Here is a 27,456-nt window from a genome sequence, read left to right on the forward strand (position 1 = left end):
ATTATTATAGATTAAACTAGCAGCAGTATATAATAATAAATGATGATGTATTATTATAGATTAAACTAGCAGCACTATATAATAATAAATGATGTATTATTATAGATTAAACTAGCAGCAGTATATAATCATAAATGATGTATTATTATAGATTAAACTAGCAGTAGTATATAATAATAAATGATGTATTATTATAGATTAAACTAGCAGCAGTATATAACAATAAATGATGTATTATTATAGATTAAACTAGCAGTAGTATATAATAATAAATGATGTATTATTATAGATTAAACTAGCAGCAGTATATAATAATAAATTATGTTTTATTATAGATTAAACTAGCAGCAGTATATAATATTAAATTATGTATTATTATAGATTAAACTAGCAGCAGTATATAATAATAAATGATGATGTATTATTATAGATTCTGCCTACAGTATTTCTGTGATTTGCTGACTCCCTATGAGCCTGATCGATGCTTGACATCCTCTGGCAGAACTCTTACTAATGGTTCCAAAATCCAAAGTTGTCAACAAAGATCACTGGGCTTTTGCTGTCCGGGCCCCTCAGTATCTCAACTCAGTATCCCACTTCCTTTAAATCTCTTCTTAAAGGTCACCTATTATGCAAAATGCACTTTTCCATGTCTTTTAAACATCAATATCTGTCCCCAGTGTGTCTACAGGACACCATAGTATCATAAAAGACCATCCTCTCTCTTTTTCTCCTGCTCCATCTGTCCGAAAATGGGTCTAAAAAATCGCTGCGCAGCTTTTCCTTACACTGGTGACGTCGGTGGCGAATTGCAAGCCATATAAGGGTTTCCTGGTGGAACGGTTAGAACCAGAGGAGAACCTCCAGCTAGGTGACCCCGCCCACAGAGCGTCACTCTCTCATCCGCCTCCTAACTATGAGCAAAGTCTGCTCCTACTTCTGTTAGTCTGCAAGAACCAGCAGAACAGTCTTCATGTACTCCCATCATCTAAATATAACATGTTCTTTCACAAAGGCTTTATGTAATTACACTGTTTCAACAGCTGATATTTATATATTATATAGATTTGATGTCATGCATGTAGAAGAGTACAGGTAGTAAATAGTGACTGTAAGCAACACAACACATTTCTGTTTCACAGTCAAACTTTATTTGAGTAGACAGATGACAATATTAATTATTCACAGCATGTTTAATCATCCCACCTGCAGTTATGTTGACATGGTACAGGAGAAAGTCTTTCAGCTCCGGTACGCTCCGGTGAGTGTAACGTTAACCGGTCTGTAGTCATGGTAACACAGAGACAGCTCCTACAGTAACTAATATACCATTACTCTGATTACTTCCATACGTTTATCAGGTGTCTTTTACCAGAAATAATGAACTGACTACTGTTTCACATCTTCTATTTTCCACCCTGATGTTCTCTGTGTTTACACACCGTCTCATAGCATGTTAGCTCTGTATCTCCATGTAAACAGAACTATCTGCTCACTGCTGATGTTTTCTTCTCCTCTGGGATGATTCTGTCGGTGGAAGCTGTGGAAAGGAAACCAGTAGCGACGGTGTGTCGGCCAATGCAACCGGTTGTTTTATTTATAAAGCAACCGCTTTATTTCTTAAGACACAACATGACATTTATTTGGAAGATGCTTTTGTCCAAAGCGACTTACAATTCAAGTCAATTTAAAGCTTCAGTAGGCAACAATGTTTTTGGCATCTCTGGGCAGACATCCCATAATAACCTTTCAGCATATTGTAATGCAAGTGTTCTGAGAGATCACTAGACTTCTGCTCCTCCTCATGGCTCTGTTTTCAGGCTTTAGAACATCTAGCTCATGACGGGAGACTTTGACCAATCACAGGTCCTTTCAGAGAGAGAGAGAGCGTTCCTATTGGCCGAGCTCCGGCTGGTGGGCGGTGCTTGGAATTTCCTCAGCAGATCTCAACATGGCTGCCGGGTCACAAACTCTCTCATGTTCCAGCTAAACAGAACACTACGAGATGATTCTGAGAACATGTGAGGGGAGAAAGAGAAACTACAGTAACAGAATATTGATTCATAAGTGAAAATACGATTTGTGGTGATTTCTGGACGCCGACAGCAACGTTAATATTGCCGTTGCTTAGCAGCGGTGTTCTCACCACTTAACCACTTGAACGCCACGCACATGGTGTACACGACTTCCCGTGTTGTAAACACGAGCTCACCAGTTTCACTTGAAGGCAGCATCTGTTCCAGATAAGAGGCCAGAATCTTTCCGTTGCCTTTGAAAGGTCTTTGTTCACACTGTTAATGACAGTTGTTGCATTAGAACAACTGTCTTTGTCACAACAAAAAGCTCCTATCTGAGTTTCAGTTGAGGTCTCATTTAATAACAGCATCTGTCTGTTCTAGTTCATGTCTGCAGACACCATCTCTTAATGGAATAGTTTCACTGCTCAACATCCATCCAATGAGTTTCACTTTGGTTCCATCACAGTGTGACGCCTTTTTTCCAAACTTATTTGTTTTGCAATGAAATCTTTATTGTAGGCTCAAGTTACAGAAGATCTACTGACGAATAAAATGACCAAACAAACACAGATCTATAGATTATCAAGTGCAGTTATGATATCCATCCTTACCCTTATTGCTATTTGTAAAAAGGTCTTTTGTTGCAGCTGTGAAGCCTGCGTTGATTAGCAGTAAGAGACAGAGAGATGGATTTAGATCTTAGCTCAACACAGTCAGGTCTGACAGAGAATCAGTAATCAATATTAGGGCCGTCAATCCATTAAAATATTTAATAGCAAATCACACATTTTTTATCTGTTCAAAATGTACCTTAAAGGAGATTAGTCAAGTATTTAATCCTCTTATCAACATGGAAGTGGACAAATATGCTGCTTTATGTAAATGTATGTATATATTTATTATTGTAAATCAATGAACACAAATCAATGACAGATATTGTCCAGAAACCCTCACAGGTACTGCATTTAGCATAAAACAATATGCTCCAATCATAACATGGCAAACTGCAGCCCAACAGGCAACAACAGCTGTCAGTGTGTCAGTGTGCTGACTTGACTATGACTTGCCCCAAACTGCATGTGATTATCATAAAGTGGGCATGTCTGTAAAGGGGAGACTTGTGGGTACCCATAGAACCCATTTACATTCACTGATCTGGAGGTCAGAGGTCAAGGGACCCCTTTGAAAATGGACATAACAGTTTTTCCTCGCCAAAATTTAGCGTAAGTTTGGAGCGTTATTTAACCTCCTTCATGACAAGCTAGTCTGACATGGTTGGTACCGATGGATCCACCAGGTTTTATAGTTTACTATGATACCAGTATCGTCACTCTAGCTTTAACACCGAGCCGCTACAACCTAAAAATCACAAGTTGCGTTAAAGAAACTAGTGGCGCTAAAACAAATTTGCATTAGCACGATATTATCGCGTTAACTTAGACAGCCCTAATGAAAACTAAATTAATCATTTCCAAAGATTAGCAGTAAGAATGCGTTCCCAAAACATATAGAAATGTCACAAGCTCTCTATCGCAGGTCTTCATCACCGACAACGCATCAGTAGTTATCACAAGTAAATGATTATGTTGAGACCAAATGTTGAGACCAAACCACAAGAGATTGAAAATGAATTCACTTTTCCCCAAAACTTCAGTGAATCACCTTCAGAGTGAAAGTCCACACAGGCTTCCACGACGGAATTTATCATTTAAAGACAACAATAAGTGATGTGAGTCTCTGAAACAGCCAGATATTATAGAGATTCATTATCACACTCCACAGCTTCTTGCTTTTGCTTCAGCCTAAGATCTGAAAAGCCACGGATCATCCTTACGGAGAGCAGCGATCAGAACTCTGCTGGCTTCAGTTCCCTTTAGTCGCACCGTGTCGATCAGGTCTCGTGCTTTATCTCTCTTGGTTTTTGTTCTGATTGATTGCATTTCACCATCGCTTATAACACGACGTTGAAGGAGTTCATCCAGAAGCTTGTTCAGATTAGGATCAGACATCCCGTTTACAAACTTTGTTCGAACCCTCAGCAGCCTCTCCTCTGGTGAGACGTTGTCTTCTGGTGGGACGTTGTCTTCTGGTGAGACGTTGTCTTCTGGTGAGACGTTGTCTTCTGGTGAGACGTTGGCCTCTGCTGCGACGCTGTCCTCTGGTGGGACGTTCCTCTGAGGGATTTCCATTGTTAGATCTGAGCGATAACCATGGAAAAAAACAACAACCACTTTTAAAGAGCAGTTCAACTGAAATGAAACGTCATGTTTTTGTACAGCAACATGTCTGCTCTGTAAATCAGTTGTTCTGTGTTCAAAACCAGAAACCAAAAGGGAGTGTTACGTCCCAGTAAGGTCTAAGCAACATGAGCCGGTGGTATCAGGCGTACAGTAGCCGTTTATTGTTAAATGGACAATTAAAATGATAGAAAACAGGCTGCAGGCAATTTACCAACAAAGTTGCAGCAAACAAAAGCGAACACAAGTGTTGACATAAAATGTAAATTAGGAACAGACTTCTAATGGCGCAGAAATCAATAACTCGATAAAACAAAAACGACTGCAAACTAGAAATTAGGATCACAGCTGAGCTGGCAAACAACTCAATATAAACAAGAAATAAAACTCTATTTTAACTACGCTCAACACTAACAATCCAAAACACACAAGTGGCAGCTGCCTCTTTAATGAGTGTATCTACACAGAGGAAAAACACTAACCAACTATCACAGTGAGATGTGACCTAAAAACACTTCTACTCTCTAGCCCAGTTCCAACCAAATCACAAATGCTTCTATACTCCAAAGTTCACATCACACAGAGAAGCAACGAGGTGGACTGATCAAGCAGAATCACAGCCACCCGTGTCGTTCATCTCCGGGCCTCTTTTAAATGATTCCACTGGTTTCCCCCCCGGCCAAGGAGTGGTGGACACAGCGGTGACATCACACGAAAGAGGGAGGGAGCCGGGCCAGCATCAGCAGTTTGGAAACCTGCAAAGATAGTTAATGCTAGGCAGACCTACCACTCTGATTAGTTTTAAAGTTACGGAGCCCGTAACAGGGAGACATTCATATTTGATATTTTTTTGGTTTCATGATTCTTCTCTGTGGTGAGTGCATGTTCTCCCCGTGTTGGCGTGGGTTTACTCCGGCTTCCTCCCTCAGTTCAGAGACATGTACTGTCGGTTAGGTTAAATGACGACCAGGGTCTGAAATGAACTTTTTTCACTTCCTGCCACTGTGGCAGGTAAGTATATTTTTGTCTTTATCTGCCACTTTTGAAATCTCTGCGCTAAATGAAGAAATAACATTTTAGATCTGATGTCATTCAATGTTTGATATATTTTACATAAAAAAACATTACATGCACAGTAAATTACAGTGTTTGAATTACACCGTAGCTTCTGGGGCTGGGAGGGTACTGTACTCAGTACTGTACTGTACTGTACTTTGTTATTGTCATCTGTAGTGGTTATTTGTGTTGCACCCTTAAAGAGACATGACTCCATCCTCCTTTTGGCAACTTTTATTCTTCCCAGTTCTGTTGAAGTTATCTTTACACGAAGCAATCAGAACCGCTCGCACACAAATGTAAACAACAAGCACGTTCTCTAATCGCTACTGCGCTGACTGATGACATCGTCACACTCTGAACTTTGACCTTTGCGATAATGACATTGCGCTGACTGATGACATCACATCACTCTGAATTGACTTCTCGGTAATAACATAAATCAGATAATAGTGTGGTGTAGTGTAGTGTCAGTAAAAGTCAGATTAGAGTACATTCCTCTTAGATAACTTAAATCTATTCCAGGTCAATAAAATGTAAATTATAAAATATTTCTAGGTCGCAACATTTACATAAAAACACACAATTGCTTTGATAAAAAAAAAATCTTGGTAAGTTGTTATGAAGTTTAACAGGTCATAATTCCCTCTTTAATATCTAATGTTTACTGATGTGAAAACATCTCCTACAAACAACTGGATTTATTCAAGTTTCTCACCAAAAACGTAATTTTACTAGAATACATTTGAACACATCATGATAACGTTGTAATTTACCTTCACCCAATAGTCCTTTTACTGGGCAGACCGTGAACGTCTCATAATAATAACTCAATGGCACCTCCGTTAACGTTAGTAGCTCCGTTATTTATCCAGTCAGGACTGTGCTGCTAACGGCTGCTAACAGCTAACGTTACTAACTCTCCTCCTGCTGATTTCACCCGCCACTGCCAACAATTTACCCACATTTTGGCGGGTGGCGGGTGCTGATTTCAGACCCTGATGACGACTCTAAATTGCTCGTAGGTGTGAATGTGAGTGTGCATGTCTGTGTGTGTGTGTGTGTGTGTGTGTGTGTGTGTGTAAGCTGTGTGATTGACTGGACACCTGTCTAGGTGTTCCTCACCAGTAACAGCTGGGATCGGCCCTCTAAGGATAAGCCGTTACAGATAATGGATGGATGGTTTCATGAAGGAGCCCTCTATTAACCCGTCGGTATACCGCTAGTTCTGTTTACATAGATGAAGAGCTTGTTTCCTTAAGCTGGGGACGCACCGACCCGACATCAGAGAACTAGCGGCGATGAAGGCCGACTGTCGCGTCGCCTCACGTCGCCTTTGTTTTGGCCGACAAGTCGCACTCCAACAAACCGCAAAGACGACAGCCGACGGTCAGTTAGCTCGTACGTTCTGCTCCTGTGAGAGGAAATAACTCTCCATACCAGCAGGCGGCAGTAGTCTGTATTCATCATTCAGAAAGGGAAACGGGAAGAGCGAGGACGGAGGATATACAAGCCGTCGTTATGACACGTACAAGAAACAAACCATTTTCACACCACTCTCACTCACCACTTAGCTTCATTCCAGATGTTTATGTCGCTGTGAGAATATGGTACCATCGGGTATCCACATGTTGACGTTGGTAGAGTAGTGTAACGTAATGTGTTCGTAGCGAATGAGAAATAATCCTGATCTCAAAACTGATCAAAATAATAAAAAGGTAATCTTTACCTGCTTGAAACAGATCACATCTCCAGACGTCTTCTGTCCTCTCTGGATTCCGGACCGTCAAAGTCACTTCCTCTGGGATCGTAGTCAGGAGAACTTTAAATGTCGGATGGTAATTTGGTCCATAATTTGAGCGGTATGGTGCACGCTGAAAACCAGAAGCATCACGTCATTTTCAATCATGTTAAAAATGTTTATCTGGTACTTTCTTAATTGTGAATCTATTTTCAACATGTGGCCAAAATTATATTCATGATAATTCTGCGACTTGACTCACATCAGGTTGTATTCTGAAGCTCCCAGGTTCACAGTGGACACTGTAACTTTGACCAAAGTTGAGAAAACAGTCGGCAGTGTTCGGGATGTACGTAGCACCTTCTTGTTGGGCCTTAACCTTCAGAAACAGAACATTTTTAATATGCTGTTAATGCTCATATTGTCGATTGTATTTATAGAGTACACTTAAAAACAACAAATGACCAAAGTGCCTCACAGAGCGATGAGAATTAGAACCAAATAAAACACAGAAATAATTAAGAGGATGCAAGTAAATTAATAAAAGTGTAGAATAAATAATTCTGGATTAAAATCCTCAAAACATGACAGCATTGCACAGAAGTCAAATAAATAAAACTAAATAAATAAATAAAAACAGAGTGTGACCAGTCTTCAAGGTGACTACTGACAGACTAAAGGAAAGAGACGGGTCTTAAGACAGGTTTGAAGTTATCACTGGAGGAGGGAGATGTAATGGTGAAGGGGAAACTGTTCCTCCATTCAGGACCAACAACCAAAAGAGCCCAATCAGCCCGGGATTCTAACTGGGAGCGGTGAGTCAGCAGATCTGAGGGGTCTGGAGGTGGAATAGGGGACCTGGTTTCAGTCCATGCAGAGCTTTAAAAACAAATCAAAGAACCTTAAAACCAACTCTGTCCTTCACTGGTAACCAGTGAATAGAAGCCAACACACCAGTGCAGGGAGATATGGTCTCTCTTCCTGCTGCCAGTAATGAGTCATTTTAAACCAGACAGGCTGTCTGGCTGGAACTTTGTGAGATCTTTGGTTGATCAGATTTGAAACTAGAATCAAAGATACACAGGAACATCTGGAAAGATCATCTTTAGAAGCATCAATCAATCAGGGCTTTGCTGACGATGGTCAGGAGGAATCAGGACTAAACTCAGCTGATTCATGTGTAGTGTGGACCCGGCATCAGTCAGTTCTAACAAAGGCTGATCTGTCTTGGAGGGTAGGAGGACAACCACTGAAGAACATGTCCCTCCTTTTCAACACCACTGATGCAACAAGTGTGTCGCAGCCGTGTGCATCACTTTTTAGTGTCCCCTGGAAACAGTTTCCCTCGTCGTCTGTGCTTCTTGCAGCAGGTTTCTGTATTTGTTTTTTTCCCTATTTGCAGGATTTGTTGTCACGTTGGTGAAGATGTTTTCTTAATTTGTATGTAAACACACAATTAAATTTAGTCTACTTGCTTGTGTTTTTTAAAAGTTGCAGTTTGTTGAGCTCTCATGGCCACCGTACCTTTAGACCACTGTTTACTATTTACACCACCTGGTGGAAGTATCACGAATGACAAAGGCAGACATAAAGGCAGCGCCGAGAGCAAAACACAGAAAGAAAAACTAAAAACGAAAACACAATCTTACCACAGCATGAGGTTCATAAATAAAAGGAGCAATGTGTGACTGACAGGAATCATCTTTGTGGAAATAGCTGAGTTCTGGCTGATGATGAGCACATATGACAGATGGCTTTACCTTGGTTACATCGACGTTGCTGTTCAGCAGAAAGACATGGAGTACTTGATGTCTTTTCTTGGGAGGTCGGAGAAACAGCAGGACTTGGCCATTTATCGGCCCTAAGAGGTTCCGAATCGTATCCCAGATCAGGCCAAAGGCAGAGAGGTGAGAGATCTTCACAACCACATGAGTGTCTGTAATCTCCAGCGGCTCCAAGATGCTCATTCCATCATCAGAGATGTGAGCGACAGACAACAGGCCATCACAGAGCAATGCTGTGAAAGCAAAGAGCTGTTCAACTTTTGTTTTAATGCTAACAGGTTCATCTACCCAATTAATTTCTTACCACTTGCCACAATCTATTGCCTCTAACTCTGGAGCATCCCGAGGATGTGCCACTTCACCTCTATTCTTTACCTAGTTACCTCCTTCCAAGGCCAAGGGCCTTTGTTGTGCATAAAATCCATACAATTGTATATATATATATATATTCACATGCCACCTAATGCAGCTAATTCCAACAAAGTACACATTAAAAAACATTTTTGCAATTTTACTGATTACTTTTGAACAATGTCTTTACCTTCCTTTGTGTCACAGTGTTGGAGGTGGAGCTGACGGAGAGCAGCATCCTCAGAACACTTGATGTTGAACAGCGGCCCTGCAGCCATTTTGCCAGCTAATTGGAGGGAGCTCTCATCCCATTGGACGGTCCTGTACAGTAGCTCCGCCTCCTGAGCCATGACGAACACCAGTCCAGTCAAAGCACACTGGAACACACCTGGACCAGGACACCTGAAGCTGTAGGACAAAGAGGGCCAAACTGATATGACAAGCATTTATTGGCCTGTTAGTCTCTCTCTTTTAGTCGAGGCCTCAGCAAGGAAACGAGGTTGGTTGGGATATGACATGCTTTCTTTAAAGTTGGTGGGACATATCACCACCATCCACATCTTTATCTGTGCTTATAAACTGGAGCCAAACAGCTCCATGTTGAAATCTAATTTCTGATGTTGAGGTTGAACCACGGCCTGCTCCTGGGCAGGATGCTAGCCCAGAGTTAGTTAGTTTGCTGCCACCTCAACCCAAACCTGTTGAAGGAAAAACAGAATCCTTTTTAAGAGGCAAAGCCTGTTTTAAAAAGAACGTTATCACTTATGTCTGCATACTTTTTGAAATTGAATTTAATGCTTTTAAGACCTTGACAGATAAGACTTAATACCCTTCAAGGCTAGGTGAAATGTTAAAATCAATATCACCACATTAATAAAGACACTATTACAATACTGGTATGTATGTCCATATATCAAGCATATGCAAATTCACATATAAACTAGTCAAATTATTCTTGAATGCAAACTTTATCTATTCAAAATGAACCTTAAAGGGAGATTTGTCAAATATTTTATATTCTTATCAACATGGATGTGGACAAATATGCTGCTTTATGCAAATGTATTTTTCATTCACATATCTGGAGGTCAGAGGTCAAGGGACCCCTTTGAAAATGGACCTGATAGTTTTTCCTCAAACAGCGGACCTGCTCCGGAGCAGGTTATGTTCCAGATAAGAGATCAACACATATATAAAAGCACCTCCTACTGACCAATCAGAGCTCGATGAACAGATCGTATGATAATATTACACAAATATGAAGAAGTTAGAGTCATAATCAGACTAAAATAGAGTTTATACGATTACCTGTATGAAGATTCAGCTGTCTGCTCAGGTGAGAAGGATGTTGGAGCCTGGAGTTAAAAAAGGAACAGAATTAGTTATTTTAATAGAAATACCAACTTGTCTTAGTGTTTAATAAAGTGATGAAATACTAGAGCCACACTGTCAATACTCAACTCAAGCACCCTGTATGAGTCAGAGAGGAAATGACTTCAATGGAGTGACAGTGTGAGGTGTGTTAGAGAAGACTACACAGAAGGACAACTACACCAAGAACATGGGTCTCAATAAATGTGCAAACACAATCAGCATGCACCAGCTCCAGCACCAGCACCAGCTCCTGGACTGATGGTGGTCCTGCCAGTGACGAGAGCTCCGAGGCCAAGTTTAGTAAATAAATGATAGTTCAGTGATCTTCACTCCACACTATTAACTTCTGCAGGTGAATGCAGTCTAAGTTATTAAATGAATGTCTGCCTGCAGGTGTAATACACTACAGTTCTTCAGTGGTAGATCCTTGATAAATGTCCAAGTAAAGTCATCCATGGTTTAAACTGGAGGATTTCACACCGTACAACTGCTCCTTTCTCACCTTTTTGTCGTCCTCCGGTAGGTTTTCTTCCACATTCAGTTTGACATCTGAGTCCCCTGAAAGTGAAAGAGAATATTGATGAATATTGTTCAAATAGACGTGATCTTAACAGCTGGAACAAAGATGGAACTGAGTAACAGCTTTGTTGTACAATGAGGACATTCTCATTTTAAGATCAGATGTGAATGTACAATAGTTTGATGAATGGGCGAAGTTGTTTCAATACTCACATTCTTTGGGTCTGGCAGCTCTGTAGACCTCCTTGTCTGTACTGTAGAGATCAACACAGACCCAAAAGTTATAGAACAAGTTTAAAATAATTGTCCGTTCTTTGAGTTAGCATCAATCTATCAGAATGAAATGCTTATCATCATATCTGCACCATGAAGACTACAACTGACTGCTGACAATCATGTTCTGTGCCTACATTAAAGGAAATAACTAGTCATTAGTCTCGATCCAACACACATCCAAAGAAAACACAACGAACTACACTTTTCACTCGACTGTAAATTCACACGTCTGTAAAAACATTGCTGACTGACTGTAAAATGTTGCTTTGCAGTATCAGGTTGCCTTTTATTGTTTGTGGAAGAAGGAAAGAATGCAGAGAAGAAAAGAAACATAGGATGGGGGGGGGGGGGGGCGGTAGCTCAGTCTGACGGCTCTGGAACCGGAGGGTCCCCGGTTCCTGTCGGGGGGCCCCGGACCCCCAAACTGCTCCCCGGGCGCTGTATAGTAGCTGCCCACTGCCCCTAATACTAGGATGGGTAGATGCAGAAGGTAACATCACTGGGTGCTGTGCTGTGTTCAATGTACTGTGTGACAATAACAATTACACATTTACACATGAAAAAGAGGAGAAACTGCACTCAGTGGGAGAAATCCCTGATTTCTTGTGCCAGGTGAAGCTTCCTCTGCAGAGTGACAGTTCTCACCCAACAGAGCAGGAACCCAAGGCTCGGTTCCCAGTAGAGATACCTTGAATCCCAGTAGAAGGACCTCTGGTAATTTGGCTGTGAGGGTTCTCATCCTTGTTGCTGCACTAGCAACTCTTAAGCTTTGTTTATACTGACGTGAGACGCCGTGGCGAGGGCCTGCGGAGATGGCGAGCACGCTACGAGCATACACAGAGGCGTTTATGCTCAGAGCGTTGTTCGCTGCAGTATGCTCCGAAACGCCAGGAGGCGTACAAACAAGATATCAAGTGGATCAGCAAGAAGTCAACGAGTGGTACCGGAGAGGAGAGTAGGTTGCCTGGCAACAATAGTAAACACCGATGTACGTACCGCCAAACATTACATCTGTGTACTGTAATTATTACTGTGACCTCCTGACCTCCAAGTCTAAACTACTTCCTGTCTCTCGGTGCTTCCCCTCGGGTCGCTGCTCTTTACATCAGACCTTTTTATCTTTAACAAAACGATCTCTCAGATTCTTTCACAGCCTGCAGCAGAAAACCTCTTTTTACCCAGAGTGAGGAATATTTCTTTACAAGTATTTAATGTCATGTGACTGTCCCTGTGGTCATGTGACTGTCCCTGTGGTCATGTGATTGTCCCCGTGGTCATGTGACTGTCCCTGTGGTCATGTGACTGTCCCTGTGGTCATGTGATTGTCCCCGTGGTCATGTGACTGTCCCCGTGGTCATGTGACTGTCCCCGTGGTCATGTGACTGTCCCTGTGTCCATTACAATACTTTAGTCTTATTCTTTCAGCTCCAACCCCGGCGGTGTGAAACAGACTTAGGAGAAGGTAAATAATAAATCTATAAACATAATTCACAGCGGTAAGCAGGCTTACTTTCACATCTTCTAATCACCCACAGCATACATAAAAGTATTGGTAGCAAACTAACCAAGGCAACACATTCAGTCTGAGGGACTGTAGGAACACGACTCTGACGTGTCTCACAGCAACATACGGCTCAAGAAGCTGATTCAGATGAGTGACTATATGAATATATGATAAGAGATCATGTACTGATTTTGTGTTATTGTGGTTATATAAATGTCATTTATGTCCGTTTCACACCGCTGGGTTTGCAGCTGAGAGAAGAAGGCTACATTATTGTCATACAGGTCATAACAATACATGTGATCACATTAACTCAGCAGAGTACACAAAGTAGTTCTAGTCAGATCTATGGTGCTCTAGACGGGGCAGTGATATTACAAGTCTGTTCATTTACACATTCACACAGTCGGTGACCTTTCTGCATGTGTCACTTTAAACTGTGTTGCTTTTAGCCTGGATTATGTGTTCAAATTCTTTGTCTCTGTGTAATATTATCTTATGATCCACACAGTGGAAATAAACTGCTGAGAGTCCTGAGAGCATCATTACTGCAGAAACAGAGAGCTTTTCACTGCTCACTTTAATGATGGATTTACTGCTGCTAGGTTGGTTTCAGTCACATTTCAATGTTTCATCTACTTTTAAATATTACATGACAAATATGTAAATGTTAGGGCTGTCAATCCATTCAAATATTTAGTCGCGATTAATTGCATGATTGTCCATAGTTAATCGTGATTAATCTCAAATTAATCACATGTTTTATATCTGTTCAAATTGTACCTTAAAGGGAGGAGACATGAACACAACAACATCTTCTTCACATCGACTCTAACACATGATCACAACAAGCTTCTGGCTGATCTGATTGGCTGACTGTTCTCTCTCTCTGTGTCACCGTTCTCCTCTCACAGCTTAACGGAGGAAACACATCACAACAATACTGCTGAAACCAGCATGGACCGACTCCGACCGTCTACTTACTCCAGAGTCTCCAGTCTACAGTGTGGACTCTTCACAAGATCAGACAGCTGCTTCACTCCTGAATCCTTCAGCTTGTTGAGGCTCAGATCCAGCTCTCTCAGATGGGAGGGGTTGGACTTCAGAGCTGAGGCCAGAGAAGCACAGCTGATCTCTGACAACCTGCACCAACTCAATCTGAATAAAGAATAAATTATAAAGATAAAAATCACTTTATTATCCAGTCAGTTGTGTTCAGGTTTTAAATGTGTAGCTCAACATCACTATGTCCTAATCAATGATCTTTTCCCTAAAATGAGTAGAGTGACTTTGTCATTGTGTTATTGTGGAGCATCATAATGTCAGCCTTCTACAGACATCATCCAAATGTCACCACAACATTCATACACCTGTTCATGTCAACACACATCAATAACATGTTGCTGATCTCTGTGTTCATCTATGTGTGTGTGCTGAAGGATCAATATCGATGATCAGACATTATTTGTGGAACATGTTGAAACAATCAGAAACCAGAGAAATATTTCTACTTCATGAAGTAAACTTGATCAATTCAGAACAAATATTCAGGGTTCCTACACATTTTACATTTTACATTCCAGACTTTTCCAGACTTCTCTGTAGATTTTTCAGACCATATTTGACTTTGTGACTCGGGGTTCAGAGGACGCTGTTATAAGACTACAGCCCTACCCCCCACCATGGTTGAGATGTCAAACCATTTTCCTCAAAGTTTGCATCCAGCTCTCTTTTCCCCATTTGGAATTGTTAACCAACCAGGCTTTGTGTTTGGGATCATCAAGCCAGCCCTCAGAACACTTTACTCATCGTGGTCGTTCAGTCTACAGTCCTACAGAGAAAGCTGGACGACGTTCTGCTGTCAAACATCCTGCTCTAGGTGAATCACAATGATGCCGCCCCTCTATTAGCACCAGGGACAGACTGGGACACAAACCCATCCCAGGACTTTGAGACGGAGAGGTGTTTTATGTGAGCGGCCGGAGGGCGCGAGACGAAACATTGTGGGTTAGTAATTTTACCACTAATAGAGTTTTAGTGGTATAAAGAGAATGTGATGATGATGAAGACCTTCAAGACTCTTCATCGTGGATGACACCTCCTCAGTTTGTATCAGCACGTCATCACTGAATCAAAACCAGACCGGCCAGCTGGAACACTGGTCACATTTCATCACGTTCATGATGTAAATGACTGAGCCAATCAGATTTCAGCCAGAACGAGGATCAGTCCAAATTAGGAGGGGCCGCTCGTCCCCCCCCCTCAATATGTAAAGTATTAGATTGTCCCAGTCTGACAGGCAGCGTTCTGCTCTGTGCCGTCTGCCTGCAGTTACCGGTTACTTTTTATTATTATATTATTATTGTTATGTTGCTCATGATGAATAGTTGGCCCACATTTGGCTGCCAAAGTGCCGCCCTAGGCGGTTGCCTAGTTGGCCTCTATGGAGGTGCCGGCCCTGGCTGTGACGTTCAGGCGTAGAGGCAGCTCTGTAGGAGTGTGCGTTCAGTCAGAGCCTACTTCCTGTGCTGCTTTCAACGACATCAAGCTCTCTCTGGCCCGCGCTCTCTCACACAGTAGTAAACATTGTGGCTGCACCGGCTGCTCTAAACACCATGAAAAACACTCTGCTTGTATGATCTATTTATTTTTAGAAATTCTGAATTTGATATCTTAGAAAGCAGAATAGGGGCAACAGTCTGGAAACAGACATGTTTTTCCATTCTCTCTTTTCTTTTTTCCATACTCATCCAGACCTGGAAATGACTAAAATCAAATTCCATACTTCTCCATACTGCGTAGGAACCCTGAATATTAGTTGAGAGGATCTTCTGTATCCAGATGTGACCATTTACCAACAATGATAAACATTCATTTACTTTAACAACTAACAGTGGACATTTTCTACACTTTCTTTAAGAAACACAAGTCTTTTGTGACTGCAGACTAAATTTAGTTCAAGAAACATGAAAATATGAAGAAAAGGACATTAACAACTTTATGGATGTAAGTTATGTTTGTACATAAATCAGGTTGAATTGTTAATTTAACATATAAGATCTCTAATAGTAACAGAGAGTCAGTGAACTGACCTCAGAGTCTCCAGTCTACAGTGTGGACTCTCCAGAAAACCACACAGGACCTTCACTCCTGAATCCTGCAGCTCGTTCTTACTCAGCTCCAGCTCTCTCAGATGGGAGGGGTTGGACTTCAGAGCTGAGGCCAGAGAAGCACAGCTGATCTCTGACAAACTGCAGTTCCTCAATCTGAATAAAGAATAAATGATGAAGATAAAAATCACTTTATAATCCAATCAGATGTGTTCAGGTTTTAAATGTGTAGCTCAACATCACTATGTCCTAATCAATGATCTTTCCCCTAAAATGAGTAGAGTGACTTTGTCATTGTGTTATTGTGGATCATCATAATGTCAGCCTTCTACAGACATCATCCAAATGTCATCACAACATTCATACACCTGTTCATGTCAACACACATCAATAACATGCTGCTGATCTCGGTGTTCATCTATGTGTGTGTGCTGAAGGATCAATATCAATGATCAGACATTATTTGTGGAACATGTTGAAACAATCAGAAACCAGAGAAATATTTCTACTTCATGAAGTAAACTTGATCAATTCAGAACAAATATTCAGGGTTCCTACACATTTTACATTTTACATTCCAGACTTTTCCAGACTTCTCTGTAGATTTTTCAGACCATATTTGTCTTTGTGACTCGGGGTTCAGAGGACGCTGTTACAAGACTACAATCAAAACAAAACCGTCCAGCTGGAACACTGGTCACAGTTCATCACGTTCATGATGTAAATGACTGAGCCAATCAGATTTCAGCTGAAACAGGGACCAGTCCAAATTAGGAGGGGCCGCTCGTCCCCCCCCCTCAATATGTAAAGTATTAGATTGTCCCAGTCTGACAGGCAGCGTTCTGCTCTGTGCCGTCTGCCTGCAGTTACCGGTTACTTTTTATTATTATATTATTATTGTTATGTTGCTCATGATGAATAGTTGGCCCACATTTGGCTGCCAAAGTGCCGCCCTAGGCGGTTGCCTAGTCAGCCTCTATGGAGGCGCCGGCCCTGGCTGTAACGTACAGGCGTAGAGGCAGCTCTGTAGGAGTGTGCGTTCAGTCAGAGCCTACTTCCTGTGTTGCTTTCAACGACATCAAGCTCTCTCTGGCCCGCGCTCTCTCACACAGTAGTAAACATTGTGGCTGCACCGGCTGCTCTAAACACCATGAAAAACACTCTGCTTGTATGATCTATTTATTTTTAGAAATTCTGAATTTGATATCTTAGAAAGCAGAATAGGGGCAACAGTCTGGAAACAGACATGTTTTTCCATTCTCTCTTTTCTTTTTTCCATACTCATCCAGACCTGGAAATGACTAAAATCAAATTCCATACTTCTCCATACTGCGTAGGAACCCTGAATATTAGTTGAGAGGATCTTCTGTATCCAGATGTGACCATTTACCAACAATGATAAACATTCATTTACTTTAACAACTAACAGTGGACATTTTCTACACTTTCTTTAAGAAACACAAGTCTTTTGTGACTGCAGACTAGATTTAGTTCAAGAAACATGAAAATATGAAGAAAAGGACATTAACAACTTTATGGATGTAAGTTATGTTTGTACATAAATCAGGTTCAATTGTTAATTTAACATATAAGCTCTCTAATAGTAACAGAGAGTCAGTGAACTGACCTCAGAGTCTCCAGTCTACAGAGTGGACTCTCCAGAAAACCACACAGGACCTTCACTCCTGATTCCTTCAGCTTGTTGTAGCTCAGATCCAGCTCTCTCAGATGGGAGGGGTTGGACTTCAGAGCTGAGGCCAGAGAAGCACAGCTGATCTCTGACAAACTGCAGAGACTCAATCTGAATAAAGAATAAATGATGAAGACAAAAATCACTTTATAATCCAGTCAGATGTGTTCAGGTTTTAAATGTGTAGCTCAACATCACTATGTCCTAATCAATGATCTTTTCCTTAAAATGAGTAGAGTGACTTTGTCATTGTGTTATTGTGGATCATCATAATGTCAGCCTTCTACAGACATCATCCAAATGTCACCACAACATTCATACACCTGTTCATGTCAACACACATCAATAACAGGCTGCTGATCCCAGTCAAATCTGGAATTTGAAGATCAATATTAAATCAGACTTGTTGGACTTCATTACTTCATTTATTACATGGCCTTCTTCTCACTGTATCTGCTAGCCTAGCAGGTTTATGTCATTTACAGGAAAGGTCCACATTTGTTCAAGTGTGTCTGTAAACAACAGCCACATGTCATATGTACATTAAAAGAGTTATTGGTGGCAGTAATCATTCCTCCTGTGAAGTGGTCCCTTCATAACACAACTACACTGTAAGAAATGACTTCACAAGTTCAAGTGAAACTAATATGAAGATTCAGCAGTCTGAGTCGACAAATCAAAGTTACACACTGTTTAGTACCAAATTCCCTCTTTGAGTTACTATTCCTCCTGCAGCTCAACAAGGAAACTGTCAAACACAACATACTGACTGGATGGTTATAGCGGTTATAGCGGCTCAGTTTTAAAGCTAGAGTGAAGATACTGGTATCATAGGAAACTGGAAAACCTGATGAATCCATCGGTTCCAACCATGTCAAACTAGCTCGTCGGGAAGGAGGTTAAATAACGCTCCAAACTTACTCTAAAGTTTGGCAAGGAAAAACTGTCATGGGCATCTTCAAAGGGGTCTCTTGACCTCTGACCTCCAGATATGTGAATGTAAATGGGTTCTATGGGTATCCACGAGTCTCCCCTTTACAGACATGCCCACTTCAGATAATCACATGCAGTTTGGGGCAAGTCATAGTCAAGTCAGCACACTGACACACTGACAGCTGTTGTTGCCTGTTGGGCTGCAGTTTGCCATGTTTTGATTGGAGCATATTGTTTTATGCTAAATGCAGTACCTGTGAGGGTTTCTGGACAATATCTGTCATTGTTTTGTGTCTTAATTGATTTACAATAATAAATATATACATACATTTACATAAATCATATTTGTCCACTCCCATGTTGATAAGAATATTAAATACTTGACAGATCTCCCTTTAAGGTTAATTTAGAACAGATACAAAAATTGTGAATAATTTGCGATTAATCGTGATTAAATATTTTAATGGATTGACAGCCCTAGTAATATCGTGTTGTGTTGTAAGTGTCGTCTCTTCCTGGTTTTAAAGGCTACATTACAGTAAAGTGATGTCATTCTCTGAACTTACCAGACTGTTCTAGCTGTTCTATTATTGGTCATTTACACATAAAAATATTATCATATTTGATTTTCTCCAAGTCACCCAGCCCTAATACATCTAACTCAGACTGCTGATGCCTCTGATTAGTTTAAGATCAACTTTACAGGTCATTTTACACAGAACAAGACTGTGGATTTAGTCCTCATCTCGTAACACTCAGGTTATACGGGGGTTGCTTCACAGACAGAAGGAATGATGACAGACATCAATAACTCTTTGAATGTACATATGAACATGTGAGTATTGTATTCAGATAGACTTGAACAAAATATGGACCTGCAAAGATGTTTCTGATGCAGAATATTTATTTGGTTTTTGCTTCAAATAATTAGACAATGCTGACATGAAAACAGATCACAGTTAGATCTGCTGTCAAAAAGAACGTGGGAATAACTTAGAACCATAGAGACCTCTGATTAGATGGTGTCGTTCATAATCATCACTTGTGTGCCTTTAAGTTGGTGCAATACGTGTTTGTTGAAGAGTGCTGCACCTTTAGACATGTTCAAATAGAGCGCTACAGGAATGAGTCCTAAAACCCAGAAATGAATTAGTATTTTAGCACTTCCTGTTCCCTCGTCTGGAAGTCAATGGGTTTTTAGTTAGATGCCTGAAATAAGGTCTGTGTTAAAGGTCCAGTGTGTAGGATCTGGAGGTATCTAGTGGTGAGGTGAGGAGATTACAACCAACTGAAGCCTCTCCTGTGTGCCAAGCCTGTTGGAGAGCTACGGTGGCCGACGTGAAAACGTGAATGTCCCTCTCTAGAGCCATCTGGAGCAGAGCCAGTGTGTAGAGAGTGTGTGTACAAACTACATAAACTACAGTCAGTGAACTGACCTCAGAGTCTCCAGTCTACAGTTTGGACTCTTCAGTCCAGCAGAAAGCAGCTTCACTCCTGAATCCTCCAGGTAGTAGTTTCCACCCAGGTCCAGCTCTCTCAGATGGGAGGGGTTGGACTTCAGAGCTGAGGCCACAACTTCACAGTGAGTATCTGAGAGGTCACAGTAAGAAAGTCTGTGATGACACAAAAATTACAAAATACATTATTATGAAAGAGGACAGTTTATATTTACTTCATGCATTTGATGACTAAACAGTTTGATATAAACTTCTTTAATCAACATTTACTCCTCACATCAGTGGTTCAGCTAATCTTATCTCACTGTTTGACATGAAACAATAATTCTCATCACTCTCTCTCAAACCTGCAGACTTTTAATCTTTGTTTTTCTTTAATCTTGCAGATGAAGAGAGAGAACATGTAGTTACATTGAGGCTTCCCTAATGTCCAGTCTGTCAGTGTGATCTGATCCCAGGTCTGTCTCCACAAAGTTAGCATGAGGCCTTCTTGATTAGAAAAGCATTTTTAAAACTCAGTGAATAAGTAATAATAATACAGTTGATAAAGATGACCTCTCTTTGCTAGCTACCTGCTGCTTTCAGGTTCACGTCCATAAATGGGAAAATTAAACAAATCGCGTGATAATATTAGACCTGTACATAATTAAACATTCATATAACTAGATATGTTGATGACTGCATGGCGTTTTGTCATTAACACTCTTTTCTGAGCATCAAACGTATTCAGCTCACAAACACAATGAATGAACCAATGAGGTTGCATTATTTACAACATAATGACATCAGAAAGATGATATCAGTGTATCAGCATTAAAAACATAACATTGATCTTTGGTTTGTATAAGATCTCTTAAAAAGTCTGAATTCTACCATTCTGCTGTTATATATTCATCAGACTGCTGTTATTGGTGGAAGCTGTGTATTTCCTGTTACTACTCTTCTCTACAGCAACAAGAGAGAGAAACACCAGAGTTTCCTTCTGTGAGTAACAGAATAAAAGGAAAGACTTCAAAACAAGATGATGGAACACAACTTGAATTCATTAGCAATAAAATGCACCATTGCTCGATTCAACACACTCAGGGGTTTTACAACGACTATCTTTGTCTCGTATGACCAGTAGTTTACGGTGGCTAATGCTAGAGTTGGGTCGGTTTTTGGTTTTGCCGGTCCGGTCCGGTGTACGAGCTTAAACCGGTTTGATTTTATGCTAACGACACGTTCTGGCAAATTAAAAAGTAGCCGACATCAACAACCTGTGCCGACAGAGTCACAGTGCTAAATCCAGCCTGTATTGCATTACTAATAAGCAATATGACAACGTGATTAACGTAATATTATGATATAATGTTGGTGTATAAACAAGAAGAGGTTTGTTTACTAGGAAGTTCATGTGTTTTTTGGGGTGACGAGACGAGACATGGCAGAGCTGGTCTCAAAGAAAACTAAAACTGCAGCAACATGGCAACAGTTTGGATTTGAAGCCAACGAAAGAGATGAGCCCAAAAACACACGAGGTAAGGTGTAATGTGGTGCAAGGCCTATTGAAAGCAAACCCCAGCACCAGGACTCTGATCCCAGGACCGCCCCGACTCCCCGCCGGATCAGCAAACGTTCTGTTGCTGCCGTTACACCGGTTAGACCCAGCACTCCACCAGACAGCTGATCTTTTGTTTTTTTCATTAGTTTTACCAGGTTCACATGTCGTCTCCATCACCCCAAAACATAAATAAGAAAAAACTGTCAAATGTAACAATTATTAGAAATAAATAGAATAAGTGTTCATTAACTTGACAGCTAGAAACACAAACTACTGAAACATTTTGAACTCAACATTTGAAACAGCTCAAGAACATCTGTGACAAAATACAAATACATATTTATGTAATAAACACGTGGAACATTTATAAGAATATTATATTTTAAGAATAATTTATAGTGTGTATATTTGAAGAACTAAACTAGTAATCTACACTGATCTATAAAGTTAATCACATCTGGACTTACAGAGCTTTTCTGCAGTTCCTCACAGCTGGAATCAGTCTCCGTCGTCCCTCGTATGATGTGTTGTACTTGTTCAGGTCCAACTCATCCAGAACCTCCTCTGACATCTGCAGCATGTAGGCCAGAGCTGAGCAGTGGATCAAAGAGAGTTCCTTCTCTGATCTGTTCTCTGACTTCAGGAACTCTTGGATGTCCTGATGTACCGAGTGGTCGTTCATCTCCGTCAGACAGTGGAAGATGTTGATGCTTCTGTCAGGAGAGGTTTCGGTATCATCCATGTTCATCTCCTTCAGGTTGTTGATGGCTCTCTGGATGATTTCTGGACTGTTGTCTGTCTGACCCAGCAGACCTCCTAAGAGTCTCTGGTTGGACTCCAGAGAGAGGCCATGAAGGAAGCGAACAAACAGGTCCAGGTGGCCATTTTTACTTTCAAGGGATTTCTCCATGGCTCCCATCAGGAAGTCATCCAGGGTTAAATGAACATATTCTTCTCCCAGGAAGTCCTCCAGTACCTCTGTGTTGCTGTTTGTGTAACAGTGGAACATGTAGACTGCAGCCAGAAACTCCTGAATGCTCAGGTGAACAAAGCAGTAGACTGTTTTCTGGAAGATCACACACTCTCTTTTGAAGATCTCTGTACAAACTCCTGAGTACACCGAGGCCTCTGTGACATCAAGACCACACCGCTCCAGGTCTTCTTGGTAGAACATGATGTTTCCTTTCTCCAGCTGTTCAAACGCCAGCCTCCCCAGCTTCAGAAGAACTTCCCCGTCAGCCTCCGTCAGCTCCTGTGGACTCGTCTCACGTCCCTCACCGTACTTCTGCTTCTTCCTCTTTGTCTGAACCAACAGGAAGTGTGAGTACATGTCAGTCAGGGTCTTGGGCAGCTCTCCTCTCTGGTCTGTAGTCAACATGTGGTCCAGAACTGTAGCAGTGATCCAGCAGAAGACTGGGATTAGACACATGATGTGGAGGCTCCTGGATGTCTTGATGTGTGAGATGATTCTGCTGGACAGCTCTTCATCACTGACTCTCCTCCTGAAGTACTCCTCCTTCTGGGCGTCAGTGAAGCCTCGTACTTCTGTTACCCTGTCAACACGTGCAGGAGGGATCTGATTGGCCGCTGCAGGTCGGGAAGTTATCCAGACGAGAGCTGAGGGAAGCAGATTCCCCTGGATGAGGTTTGTCAACAGCACGTTGACTGATGACTTCTGGGTGACATCAGACACAACCTCACTGTTCTTGAAATCCAGTGAAAGTCTGCTTTCATCCAGGCCGTCAAAGATGAACAGAACTTTACAGTCAGCGAGCTTCTCTGCTGTGACCTTTTGTAATGTTGGATGGAAAACATGGAGCAGCATGAGAAGACTGTACTGCTCATCTCTGATCAAGTTCAGCTCCCTGAACGAAAGCAGAACAACCAGACTGACATTTTGGTTCTCCAAGCCCTCTGCCCAGTCCAGAGTGAACTTCTGCACTGAGAAGGTTTTTCCAACGCCAGCAACGCCGTTCGTCAGAACGACTCTGATGTGTCCCTGTTGGTCAGGTAAGGCTTTAAAGATGTCGTGGCACTTGATTGGAGCGTCATGGAGGGTCTTCTTCTTGGAAGCTGTCTCAAGCTGCATCACCTCATATTGGGTATTAACCTCTTCACTCTGTCCCTCTGTGATGTAGAGCTCAGTGTAGATCCTGTTGAGGAGGGTTCCACTTCCTGTTTCATCAGTTCCTTCAGTCACACATTCACATCTCCTCCTCAGACTGATCTTATGTTCATCTACAACCTCCAGCAGACCTCTATCTGCTGAAAGAGAAGGACAAAAGATAAAAATAAAGAAGATGTGATTATTATTTTCATTGCCAATATTGAAGTGATCAATATAAAGTAAATAAAAAGCAGTAAAGGTTAAACAGTCTAGTTTTAGTGGAAGCATCAGAAATGCTCCTTTTTCTCTCAGTCGGTGTACATGTTTGATTGACAGCAGAGGAGGCGGAGCCTCAGCTGTCCGTCTGCAGCTCTTCATCTAAACAGCTCACTGTGGCTGTTCCTTCCTCACTGTAATATTTAAAACTCATCCACTCATCAAATAATGCAGGATATGTTCATATCTCGTTGTGTGGACATGTTTTTATTGAACAGCACCAATAACAAAAGCCGGGTTTCCACCAAAAGTTCCTGGGACTTTTTAGTCCTACTACTTTTAAGGAACTAAAAGGTTCCTTCAGTCCACTGTTGTCTGTTTCCACTACGGTCTAAAGACCTGTGAAGATTCAGCAAATTAGTCCTCTGATGTATGAAAAAGCAACATGACATGTGACGAGGGCTGTTGGTGGTCGCAGTAGTAAACACACTCTGCAGTCTGCCGTTCAGTGTGTCGCCTGTTTCATCTAAAAAACACGCTGGAAAATAATAAACATTAGGTTTTATCTCACTGTGACGACATTTACTGCACGTTGGATGTAATGAATGAAATGCAGAGGAGGAAAGTGAAACTAAGAGCGTCCGTCTCCACAGTAAATCATGTTGAGTATTTGAGGGTTATTTATTTATGTCTCTTGTTTTCTCTGTCTTTTTGGCTGGACCGCAGACGGCCAGCCCTACAACCCTAAAAGTCTGTCACTGAGTGATGAAGTTACACGATTGGTCGTCTGAGTGTCGGAGTTTCCTCATTGACCTCTGGATCGTACGCCAACGTTGGTGTATGTATATACAGTATGTCTATGGCTTGAACGGCCAGTTGAGTGGAGCAGCGCGTCCCCTAGTGTCCTCGCAGGACCTGGTGGGACTTTTATGGCTTTTTATGTATTAAAAGAACAAGTAGTGTTTCAGACATGGAGACGTCAGCAGACAGATGTAGAGTCTTACTTTGTACAGTGCTGGTCGGACCGGCTGGCTTTAGTCCAGCTCTGGTTCTGGATCTTTGTCCACACTGGGGACAGGAGGAGTCTCCTGATGAAGCAGACTGGTCCCAGTACACAGCACAGCAGGGCAGCTGGTCCTCCACAGAGACATCACTCCTCTTCCTCTTCCTGTGAAGACATGTCTTTATAACTAAAAGGCTTTGTTGATTGGCCGACACTGTCTCAAAGCTCAGATGGTCACAGGGAACAGTTAAAGTGTTGTTACTTTTCTGTTTGAATTCAGCATTCAGTCTGTGATGACAGTGTTGCTTTTATTTAAACTCTCCTGCTTTCATAAACACTAATGAGCTGAATTTTACTATCTGCTGTCTTATTAACCTCTTTACAATCCGACGGACGATATTCTGTCTTTCAGAGGTTGTAGCGGCTCAGTTTTAAAGCTAGAGTGAAGATACTGGTAACATGAAACTATAGAAAACCTAAGGATCCATCGTTACCAACCACGTCATGCTAGCTTGTCTGGAAGAACGCTCTGACCTCCAGATATGTGAATGTAAATGGGTTCTATGGGTAACCACGAGTCTGCCCTTTATCATAAAGTGGGCATGTCTGTAATCACATGTCATAGTCAAGTCAGCACACTGAGAGCTGTCGTTGCACGTTGGCTTTCAAAGGGGTCATCCTCCAGAGGGGTCGCCCTCCTGATCAGTTTCTCCTGTCTGTCCTGTCCCCGGGTCGTACGCCTGAGTTTTCCTGCCCCGTCCCTGTTCAGCGCCCGGCCGCTAGCCCCTTAATCCTCCGGACTCCCTCCACCCACCCTGATGGAGTTCATAGACTCTGTTTTAGGGACGTCTGGGATCCGTCCCTTGAGAAAGGGGGGTACTGTCATGGTCTTGGGTTTTGGTTGTAGTTTGTTTCCTGTTTTATTTTGTAGGTTCATCACTTTCTACAGCTACTTCACAGTGAAAGTCCTCCATTAAAGAGAGCTGATCATGTTCTTAACAGTCTCACGGTCACTTTGGGCAGCTTAGCTTGAGTTAGTTAGGTTTGAACTGAGGTTAGAAGTGGTCTAAATAGTGTGGTAGACCAGCAGTCTAAGACACACAGTATGTAACAGTGGTGTCTCTGGTTCAAATCCAGATGGTTTACAGTTATTTTTATGTTGTTCTGTTTTCTGTCACTTTCTACTGTCAACTATCAAATGAAGGCATGAATTCAAATATTCTAAAAATAGAAGTGGTCCAAATGTACATTACTGCCCCTTTTAGTATGAGCAGATAACTTTAACATCACTACTGCCCAGGGATGTTTGTTCTTGACCTTAAGGAACAACATATGGTGGAGAAAATCTAAGGTCAAAGGTCCACTTACTAATGATCCAAAACTTTCAACTGCAAGCTCTGAATCTTTAGTAAGTGAGCTTAAATTCCCTTCACCATATTCTACATCAGTAGTTAGTTAAAGAACAAACTCAAACCGTCAACACGCGTTAGTTTAGATCAGAAAGTCACACAATAACACAAACTAACTAACCGATAGAAGCAGCAGTAGAGCAGCAACTCCTGTGTTCTGAGAGGGAAATTACTGCTTTTGTGAATGAAGTCTGGTGGCTCTGAAGAGAGTGATATAACTACGTGGTCTCTATTGCTCTGGTCTATCATGACCTCTCTATTGCTCTGGTCTATCATGACCTCTCTATTGCTCTGGTCTATCATGTCCTCTCTATTGCTCTGGTCTATCATGACCTCTCTATTGCTCTGGTCTATCATGTCCTCTCTATTGCTCTGGTCTATCATGTCCTCTCTATTGCTCTGGTCTATCATGACCTCTCTATTGCTCTGGTCTATCATGACCTCTCTATTGCTCTGGTCTATCATGACCTCTCTATTCTCGAGGTAAAGCTCCCGTCCACAGCTGCTTTACCTCTCCATCAGACAGCCCTTTCTGACGGGGAACTGAAGCTGTTATATCGCTCTCTTCAAAGCCACCAGACTCCATTCACAAAAGCAGTTATTCGACTTCCCAGAATACGGGAGTATACGTACAACCCCACTTCAAAGAAGCTGTCATAACAGCTGATTTTAGGAGAAGTCAAACCAACACAGTATTTTGAGGACAAATGTGAGAAAATGAATTACACATTTGAAGCTCATTCTTTCACATTCTGAATAGTTGTAAATCTTTACAGCGACTTCAACGTTCAGGCAGAAATATGAATATTTTCTTGAAGTGTAAATTGTTAAATGGAGGTTCTCAGGTGTTTTGTTACAGAAATACAATCAGTAGTTTGTGGCTCTAAAACCCAGACTAAGATCCATCTTAGTTTGAAACAGTATCTGCACTAATAGTTCTGCATCAGGAATATAAATCTGTTAGCAGAACATTTAGTCTTCATCCTCAATGCATCATCATCCATCAGGTCAGTGCACAGTAGAAACAGTCTCTTACTTTGTGTCTGAGGGTCCAGGGTCGTTACTGAAGTTTGGAGGAATCCATATGAATGACGAGTCACTCTTCATAGACAGACAGCTGGGTACTGG

The 27,456-nt window shown here is 41.6% G+C and overlaps 2 protein-coding genes across 3 annotated transcripts in view; both read right to left on the reverse strand.

Moving 5' to 3' along the window:
• The window catches only part of LOC141762853 (uncharacterized), a 500,458-nt gene that overhangs the window by 186,848 nt on the left and 286,154 nt on the right, over window positions 1-27,456 (reverse strand). Inside the window, 3 exon segments of the mRNA XM_074626949.1 lie at window positions 13,845-14,018; window positions 15,953-16,126; window positions 17,598-17,771. Of these exon segments, the coding sequence (XP_074483050.1) occupies window positions 13,845-14,018; window positions 15,953-16,126; window positions 17,598-17,771 (522 nt within the window).
• On the reverse strand, window positions 1,135-11,646 carry LOC141762879 (NACHT, LRR and PYD domains-containing protein 1b allele 2-like). Of its 2 annotated transcripts, XM_074627032.1 has the most exons (8): window positions 11,294-11,646; window positions 11,064-11,119; window positions 10,496-10,542; window positions 9,378-9,595; window positions 8,813-9,069; window positions 7,315-7,431; window positions 7,041-7,185; window positions 1,135-4,215 (listed from the first exon to the last, which is right to left on the reverse strand). In XM_074627032.1, exons 4-8 carry the CDS (start codon window positions 9,535-9,537, stop codon window positions 3,821-3,823), a joined length of 1,074 nt encoding a protein of 357 aa, XP_074483133.1. In that variant the 5' UTR covers window positions 9,538-9,595; window positions 10,496-10,542; window positions 11,064-11,119; window positions 11,294-11,646; the 3' UTR covers window positions 1,135-3,820. The 2 variants fall into 2 exon arrangements, with proteins under 2 accessions (XP_074483133.1, XP_074483132.1); XM_074627031.1 differs by lacking the exons at window positions 10,496-10,542; window positions 11,064-11,119; window positions 11,294-11,646 and having other exon boundaries at window positions 9,378-9,856.

Source organism: Sebastes fasciatus, chromosome 24 (genome assembly GCF_043250625.1).
Source record: "Sebastes fasciatus isolate fSebFas1 chromosome 24, fSebFas1.pri, whole genome shotgun sequence".
NCBI classification, from domain to species: Eukaryota; Metazoa; Chordata; class Actinopteri; order Perciformes; family Sebastidae; genus Sebastes; species Sebastes fasciatus.

Excerpts from the sequence above, each read along its gene's own strand:
- LOC141762879 (XM_074627031.1), bottom strand. The coding sequence starts at position 9,633 with ATGCTTGTCATATCAGTTTGGCCCTCTTTGTCCTACAGCTTCAGGTGT. Across the intron at positions 9,070-9,377 it reads ACACTGTGACACAAAGGAAG|CATTGCTCTGTGATGGCCTG; the intron begins GTAAAGACATTG and ends TTGCTTTCACAG. Across the intron at positions 4,216-7,040 it reads ATGTGATCTGTTTCAAGCAG|ATCTAACAATGGAAATCCCT; the intron begins GTAAAGATTACC and ends GTTATCGCTCAG.